This window comes from Sphaeroforma arctica (assembly GCF_001186125.1).
Source record: "Sphaeroforma arctica JP610 unplaced genomic scaffold supercont1.1171, whole genome shotgun sequence".
Classification (NCBI taxonomy): domain Eukaryota; class Ichthyosporea; order Ichthyophonida; genus Sphaeroforma; species Sphaeroforma arctica.
Window position 1 is genome coordinate 10,519 of NW_014039387.1, and position 8,477 is coordinate 18,995.

Here is an 8,477-nt window from a genome sequence, read left to right on the forward strand (position 1 = left end):
TCTATAATATATGTTGGTGTTGTGTATGTCTTTAATATATGATGGTGTTGTGTATGTCGTATGTATGATGGTGTTTGTGTATGGCAGGTTGCTGGCTGCTAATGTATGCACAGGTGTGTCCTTGCTCTTTATCCAAAAGAATAGCCTTCAGATACGCTTGGAACGGGCGGCTTCTTCACCTCTTCTATCATCTTGTGTTCCGCTTATGTCGCCTTAAGGATACCTATGCTTGTATAGTCACTCACCCCTTACCTACTATGCCTACCATTGCTCACAGGGCCGTCGGCTGGTGCGGAGCACTTTCCTCTGGCCAAGCAGATGCTAGACCACGTAGTGTCCACTCACTACCCTGACATCTGGGCTGCCCATGACAACGACACAGACAGATACATTGCCTTCTTCCAGGAATTGGTCGATCGCACGGCAGAGACCTGTGCTAAGTGGCAGGTGTGGCTGCGTGTGTATGTGTATGTGAGTGTGTGTGTATGGTGTGTCTGCGTGTGTATGTGTATGCGCGTGGTTGATGGGTGTGCTTGTCGTGTGAGTGTGTGCGTATGACCTAGTGGGATAACAGATATGTCTCTGCATCTCTGGGCTATGACTATGACTATGATATGACATACGGTGCATTCTGGTTTGTTTGCTCGCGTAGACCATATTGTGGCATTCATGCCTGTGTTCTTGTTTGTGTATTATTGTTTGTGTGTGTGTGTGTGTCTGTGCGTATCTCTCTCTCGCTCTGTGTGTGTGTGTGTGTGTATGTGTATGTGTGTGTGTGTATCTCGTGGGCATATAGCTGAATACTATTTGTGCGTGTGTTCCTGTGCTGCGTATGATCCTGTAAATCCGATTACCCGAGTATCTGAGCTAAGTACATAGAAACACACACAGTCCCCTTCCGCACAGGAAAGTACTAGACCTTGACCATAGCACTATGTTCTGCCTGTGCCTTTACATTCGTAGGGTGTAGGGTTTGTGCACGGTGTGCTCAACACAGATAACATGAGTATCCTGGGGCTGACCATTGACTATGGACCGTATGGCTTCATGGGATACTTTGATTCGGATATGGTCCCCAATCACTCAGACACCACAGGACGGTATCGATACCAGAACCAGCCGGGTATCTGTAAATGGTAAGGGGTGTGAGAATATTACACACATATATATATATATATATGTAAATGTAAATGTATATTAATATATATGTGTATAGGTATATGTATATATATATATATATATATATATATATTGCGAGTACCACCCCAGGGGATGCGTGTGCCCATCCTTCGTGCATGCGCTGCTGCGTTCGTTCGTTGTTACCCACAGGTTACCGCGTGCTCATGCCATCCCATAACGTCTCTGAACAGGAACTTGACGCGACTGGCGCAGGCGTTAGACACCTCAGGTGTCATTTGCATGTCTAACCTGTCACCAGTGATAGAGAACTACGACGCCGTGTTACGCCGACATTACAGTGCAACCATGCTAGCAAAGGTAAGTCTACGTACTACGCTTCATTCGATGTGATTTCGATCTTATTGTGCAGTGGATTGCGCGAGAAGTTTACAACTAGCCCATATGTATATGTATATGCGTATATATACATATGATTTCTAGGTTCTTTTGCAGTGTCATAACATGCATTGCAGTGGGTGTTTTTCTTCCAACCTGTTTTGAAAGTTCACTCAATAGCTCAATTGCCTTCTTTATGATACTTAATACCTGTTATAGTGTGTCGTGTATCGGTCATGTACATCGCACACCTCTACAACACCTGTGGTTGACTGTGTTTCCTCCGTCGATGGTAGATCTATATATATATATATATATATATATCCTCACAACAATGAGTAATATAACCTACACTACCACAGCTGGGTCTAATTCGGTCTGTAGAGGAATCCGACCGTGAGCTGGTGTCTGAGCTGTTTGCCACCATGAATGACACGGGGTGTGACATGACTGCGCTGTTCCGTGAGTTAGCGGACGTGCCTGTGACTGAGGGGACTGTGAATCAGCCGCAGCTGCAGCGGTTTATTGAAGACTCTATCCTGCCACTGTGTTGCAGGTGTGTGCGTGAGTGAGTGAGTGACTGTTGTATGTGCAGGTCGGTAGGGAAGTGCACTGGATGTGCTGTGTTGCAGGTGTGTGAGTGTGAGTGAGTGAGTGACTGTTGTACGTGCAGGTCGGTAGAGAAGTGCATTGGATGTGTGATGTGTGGGTGTGAGCTTTTTCGGAATGATAGTGACCATGGGGAGAGATACCTGTGTACAGCTTTTAATTTTTGACCTATTCATCCACTGGCTCTGTTGAGCTCTGTTGCTCATCTGCATAGTCGCCCATACACGCCCATACACGCCCATGGATCTGAGGAAGACGTATCGTATGACGTAGTTTACTCATAGATCTGTTTTATTTATTCATTTTGAATGGCAATCCACTCAACAGTTCGAGACTCATGGCTAAGCGGATTAGACCAGACATGCCCCTGGCCACCATGCAGAGACTGATCGATCTGGGTGAGGAAAAGCCAGGTGAGTCCGTGAAATCTTCGGTCCTTAGTGAAGTCTGGGTGTGTGGGCGTGTGTGTGTGTAGGTATAGTTGTATGTGACTATGCTGTGTAGGGTTGAGGGTTTGGCAACCGTTTACTCTAGTTGCATCTGTTCAAATGGTTTGCCTATGGGAATACTTTAACGTTTTCCTTCCAACTGAGGATCTCATATCTGTTGACACGCACACCACATCCTGTTTGGCTTATCAGGCATTCTGCTGAGCTACACGGGAAGGACGGTAGAGTACTTTAAGAAGCTGATTGAATCGAACAACACCGCCAATGAAATGGACACGGAGGATGTGTCCATTCGTGACCAACGTGTGCGTGACAAATGGGGTGTGTGGCTGCCACAGTACATTGAACGGTTACATAGAGAGGTGGAGGTGGAGCCAGCAACCAGTGTGTCAGCTATGAACACTGCGAGGAAAGCGAAGATGGCCACCACGAATCCCAAGTTCACGTTCAAGAACCATCTGGCACAGGTGATTTTGAGTGCATGCAGTGAGATGCACGCTCCGTGTGCTGTTTGATGTTCTTCTGTGGGCTGCTACGTGTGTACCGTACACGTGTTTGTGGTTTTACCACAGGCATGCGTAATTGATGCCATGCACTCCTTAATTCATTGTGAGTGTTTGACCCGATGGCTCCTGGCCATATTCCGTTGGGACTGTTGTGCGTGTAGTTCACCACGTATGCTTTTATCTGGAGGGGTGTATGTCACATGTTAGTTGTCGATACATGTGCACTGTGTGTTGTAGGCAGCATATCCTTAACTCATCTTAACGTCTTGTGCCACTGATCTAAACCACAGGAAGCGATTGAGATGGCTGAGAACGGCGACTACACCGAAATCGACCGACTTTTGACTGTGATGTGCGATCCTTTTGGACTGAACCCAGAGACCGAGGCATCGTTCGACGTATGTCTTGTCGAGTGTACATCTGCGTATCTGTCCTCGCGTGTCCCTTTTCCATTTAGTTTGGGTTGTTTAGGCTTTAGGGTTAAAACCCAAACCCCTAAAACCCCCACTATAGTGCTTAATAGACGGGCAGTGTTTTGGGGTCTTGTGCTGGAGTCATGAGACGTGTTCCGTACGAATACACGTGTACGTCTATGCTGTGTATTGTACATTCTTTTGCTGTTGAGGCGCATGTAGCTGTGCACTGTATTGCCATAGCAACTCGTGTGGTCATACAACAGGAACTGTCTTTAACCTAGTATTGCCGGATACTATATGACGTCTCGACTTGTTGTCTGTATATGTTAACCTTGTCTGTATAATTTAACCTTGTCTTTATATGGTAACCTTGTCTGTATAGTTTAACCTTGTCTGTATAACCTTGACTGTATAGTTTAACCTTGTATGTATATGTTAACCTTAGAATGGTTCTAGCTGTGCTCTCTGATCGGCACTTCATACTTATGATTCAAGATATCTTGACAACCTTATGCTATGCTTTGTCCCTTGTGCCCGTGTTGGCTTTTGCAATACTCTGCACAGTGATATGCAGCGTCTGCGTATTGTCTCTCACGCTTACCGGGGTACCTAACGGCTCCGACTGTGTATTCAACCACCAATCAAAACCGTTTTATTTTTAAACCAATTTCTTTCATTGCTACCCACAATGCTTTCCGTAGGCACTCTTTTTTGTAGGCTACACCCCCATCAAAAGTGTAATCAACTCGTTCTCAGTACACACATTCTATCGAACAAGACAAAACAGTCTCAACGACTTCTAACCCCTACCTCTTTTTCGTATTTCTGGGCCAAATTAGACCTCCAAGTATGCAGCACCAGTGCCGGAAAAACAGTGCGACCTGGTGTTGAGCTGTTCGTCGTAAGTTCGCTGGTCAGTCAATCGGAGACGCGTCCTACTCAAACGGAGTACCCAATCTCTCGAGCAGGAGTCTAGTAGAGCCCAATGCAATGCACGAGCCGACGGTTCAGATCAGTAGTGGAAGAGAGAAAAATGGCTATAGAACACTGCGATGTGCCTGGAGGGGAGGTCAGCTCAACCCACAGAGTGCCTCAGTGAAGATGGAGGTCAATTGAATTGTGTGAGGGGATAGTCTGTGCGATGTGAACGGACACAGCTCTGGGCCATGTCACACGCCCCCATGCGCAGGACGGGCCAAGAAGGTCGTAGGCATTGACCCAGCTGTGTTGTCTACATATACACACGCGCTGTACACCACATTTTCTGTCGCATACGATGGAGTTTGAGTAGATTTCATAACGTTACCGGATCCCGATGGCGGTAGTAGAATGTACACAATGATCGGCACACAAATAGAATAACCTTGTTGATAGAAGTATGCAGACAATGGTCTTGGCGGTGCACGTTTGAGCGACCTGTGTTGTCGGGGTGTGAATATTACAAAGCTGGTGTTGAAATATCCCATCTATACTACTGCTAGGTAGGTAAACACTACACAGAAAATGCATCGCACGAGCTGAGTTTAAGCAGTTATCTCCGGACATGCCCGACACTTATGCGAGGACCTTTGCTTCTCGCATCACAATGATCAAACGGTATTGCAGCCCAAATGCAGTGAGTAGCGGCCACTTGAAGTAGTGTGACGCTGATAGATATGCTTTGAGTCTTTTGCACCGTTCCCGCTCCGAAGGCGAGAGAGTATTCGCGCGTGAAGGTGGGATGAACAGCCAATCGAATCATGTTGTTGTGAGTGTCAGCACACAATGGTACACGAGCGGTGCGGGGAAATCACATCGAGACATGGCCTTGTACTGACCATGACTGTCAAAATGAGTGAGCTTCATCTACAGTATCATCAATCATCTACAGTGTAAAACATAAATAAACTGTTAAATACCATCACTGTCAGAACAAGTGAGGTCCATCTACAGAATAATCTCAACTATAGAATAATCGATAAACTATTAATACCATGGCTGTCAGAATAAATGAGGTTCATCGACAGTATCATTTAGTAGTAAACTTTTACTAATACCATGATAGTCGGGATTAGTGAGCTCAATCTAGTACTTGAGTCGTTACTAAGTCTAATAATTATACTTACACTTCAGTTACCCCCGTGGTCACCTCTGCCTTCTGCTTAAATGCCGCGTCATTCTCCGCGTACTCTTTTTAAATCTGTTCATCGTACAGCTTGTACACCTTGTTTCGCCTCATCTTCAGCGTGGCGCCCAATAAATCCGCAGGAATATCCAAATCTTCCTCATGCCAAATCAAAAATCTAGCTGCGTGATATAACGTGCTCAGCGCCCTTTTTTAACCCAGCATCTATCTCTCTCTTGATGACCTCACCTTGCTTTGCAGCAGAGTATGTGGTGGCCTTGCTGCCAACTCTCTTGGCCCATTGCATCGATACTCCCTCGAGCTGATCTGTGGGCTTCATTGCATCCGGGTCCGTCACCACACACAGGGACACCAACATTCCCAAATATGGCTTGCGTTCACCAAACACCACACAGTTGCTAAGATATGACATGGCCTTCTTCATGGCCCTTTCGACGGGCAAAGGGGCTACATTCTCACCCTCCCCCCCCCCCCGGCACCAATAATCAGTTCTTTAATGCGGCCTGTGATGTTCACAAACCCATCTTTGTCGATGGTACCCTGATCACCGCTTGCCAAGTAGGGTTTAGGGTTCTGCGGTCTTCTCGTCTTTCTTGAGGTATCCCATAAACACATGTCGGCCCATGAATTGGATCTCCTGAGTTTCAGAATCAACTCGAAGCTCGCTGCCGGAAATTTTGCGACCAACTGAACCCTTTCGGTAACCAAGGCTGGTTGTGCAGAGAGTGGCTGGTCCGGAGGTTTCGAACTGTCCTGAAGATAATAAACATATCAATTTACATTTTAACATGCGGGCACGTAGACACGTGATATCATACTCCGTCGATGTAGTATATGGAAACAATTACAGACTTTTCGTTGGCGCACGAGACGAATATAATAAAAGGACAAATACTTAACAAAGTTTCAATAGCGAAGTAGATTTGCAATGTACCATACCTTCGAGCAAAGGTATGACCAATCCCGCAAATAAGTACAAAGTCTCCATTGAAATAGGCGCTGCACCAGTCACGCACAAATGGCAATGATCCAGACCCAGGGCTGCTCTGACCTTGCTGAATACCAGCATGTTCGCCAGACTATATCCCAAACCTCCTGTAGGATTTGTGAACTTTGACTCGCCGGTAGCAGTTAGACCCTCCCCGCTAGCCGTACGCTCAAATCACACGCCTTTAGCCCACGTGCTGATCATGAGCTTGAGATCTGTGGATTCGGCACCTATTGCGTGTAGTTTGGCGGCGATCTTCTCCCATACATGTGGTACTCCCAAAACGATGGTAGGCTGCACGGCAACGAGCGACTGACCAAGTGTGCCGCCCTTCAAGGCATCTGGACGGGCAAAGGTGGTATGACAGCCCAGAATACAGACAAATTCGAAGTCGAGGAACTCAGCTGCAATATGCGACAGTGGCAGATAAGATAGAAGGCGATCACCTGGACCGATTCCATTCATTGTAAGCGCTGTGGTCTTCGCGGAGAATACCAAGTTATCGCGACTGAGCATGACTGCTTTAGGTACTCCTGTTGTGCCAGAAGTGTAAATCAGTTTTATGCAGTTGCCGGCGACCTGCGTATTCTTGCGTTCATTAACCTCGGCTAAATGTGTATCGTCCTTGTCCAATGACATGAATTGCTTGTACTCGTAGAGAGACACTCCATGTTTGCGAAAGGCCTCTTTGTGCGCACTGACGTCCTCTGGATTCATATTATAGACCACTACTACTTTCAAATCAGGAAGACCGCCCTCGATAGAATCATGCAAAATTTTCTGATACTTCATCATCGACCACCACAGTATGCGCTTTACAATGCGCTGCTTGGTACTGACATGCCTCAGCACTGGAGGTTTCGTACACACCGGCACTGACTCCAAAGGCCATCATAGAACCCATATCTGCGGAGAGCCATTCAATACTATTAAAGCCAATTATATTCACCGCCTTATGTCGAGGAAAATCGCACGCTACCAACGCCTGGGGGAACTTCTGTGCCTCCGAGTAAAACTCTTTGTGCGAATATGTTTTGTTTGATTCGCTTGTGTAGTAGCCTGTGTCTGCCTTGGTTTGAGTGAAAGTGGTGTAGGCTGGCTCGTCTCCGTGGTCGTCTAGGATTGTTTATTCGCCTCCCACAAGGTTTGAACGGGCATCTTATCATCGTCCTCAGTGCGGATGTGATAGACATCGCTGGCTTTTGTTACGAAACACCTAACCATTTTGTCTAATCGTGTGGATTCTGAATGTGTTGTTCCCCTGTGCAGTGTGCACACACCAACAAAACGCGCCCCTACTTTTTATCTCTTTTTCAATTGCATAGGTAGACGCATGTCAACGGCGGATAACACCACCGGAAAGCAGAAACCCTCAGAAATCAGACGGCTACGGACCATTGTTTGGTACAAAACTACCAAAAATAAGGACTCGTTTCTCACTGTCTCAGTTTCACTCAGACAGTCACAAGTTCACAACACAACTCACACCGAGTCTCCGATATTTATTTAGATTGGCATCTTGATTCTTTTGCCTTTTATTTTTATACAATGAAAAACAGAATGTTTTTAATAACTCTAAAAGTGCCGGACAAGTCTTCTGGGGGGGGGGGGGGGTTAGGAAATAATCCGAACACAAGACCCAGTCCTACAAGCCGGACCAATAACCAAAAAAGGACTAGAAGGATTAGTGTGAGACATCACTTCTCAGATACAACCCCCAGAAGCCCCAGAAAGAACAAACAAAATCTACACGATGTCGGTTCCAGCGGAAAAAAAACTACTACTAAGACACAATCAGAAGAGGAGTGGAACGACGTCTGTCTGGACATAACCAAGGCATACGACAAGGTCGCTCTCCCACGCCTATGG

The 8,477-nt window shown here is 46.4% G+C and overlaps 3 protein-coding genes across 3 annotated transcripts in view; 1 reads left to right on the forward strand and 2 right to left on the reverse strand.

Moving 5' to 3' along the window:
- The window catches only part of SARC_10209 (hypothetical protein), an 8,346-nt gene extending 2,835 nt beyond the window's left edge, over positions 1 to 5,511 (forward strand). The window contains exons 4-11 of the mRNA XM_014295756.1: positions 278 to 447; positions 964 to 1,136; positions 1,371 to 1,497; positions 1,878 to 2,071; positions 2,452 to 2,537; positions 2,766 to 3,040; positions 3,370 to 3,477; positions 4,335 to 5,511. Coding sequence (XP_014151231.1) covers positions 278 to 447; positions 964 to 1,136; positions 1,371 to 1,497; positions 1,878 to 2,071; positions 2,452 to 2,537; positions 2,766 to 3,040; positions 3,370 to 3,477; positions 4,335 to 4,400 — 1,199 coding nt within the window. The 3' untranslated portion in view covers positions 4,401 to 5,511. The remainder of the gene's footprint in view (positions 1 to 277; positions 448 to 963; positions 1,137 to 1,370; positions 1,498 to 1,877; positions 2,072 to 2,451; positions 2,538 to 2,765; positions 3,041 to 3,369; positions 3,478 to 4,334) is intronic.
- A 266-nt stretch (positions 5,512 to 5,777) lies between these two features.
- Positions 5,778 to 6,044, reverse strand: SARC_10210 (hypothetical protein; the record flags this gene model as incomplete). The annotated part of the gene is made up of 1 exon (XM_014295757.1): positions 5,778 to 6,044. The coding sequence occupies one exon, from the start codon at positions 6,042 to 6,044 to the stop codon at positions 5,778 to 5,780; it is 267 nt and encodes an 88-aa protein (XP_014151232.1).
- Positions 6,045 to 6,185: 141 nt separating this feature from the next.
- On the reverse strand, positions 6,186 to 8,097 carry SARC_10211 (hypothetical protein; the record flags this gene model as incomplete). The annotated part of the gene is made up of 4 exons (XM_014295758.1): positions 7,396 to 8,097; positions 6,789 to 7,364; positions 6,560 to 6,737; positions 6,186 to 6,373 (listed from the first exon to the last, which is right to left on the reverse strand). The coding sequence occupies exons 1-4, from the start codon at positions 7,510 to 7,512 to the stop codon at positions 6,186 to 6,188; spliced, it is 1,059 nt and encodes a 352-aa protein (XP_014151233.1). The 5' UTR covers positions 7,513 to 8,097.
- Between the last annotated feature and the right edge of the window lie 380 nt (positions 8,098 to 8,477).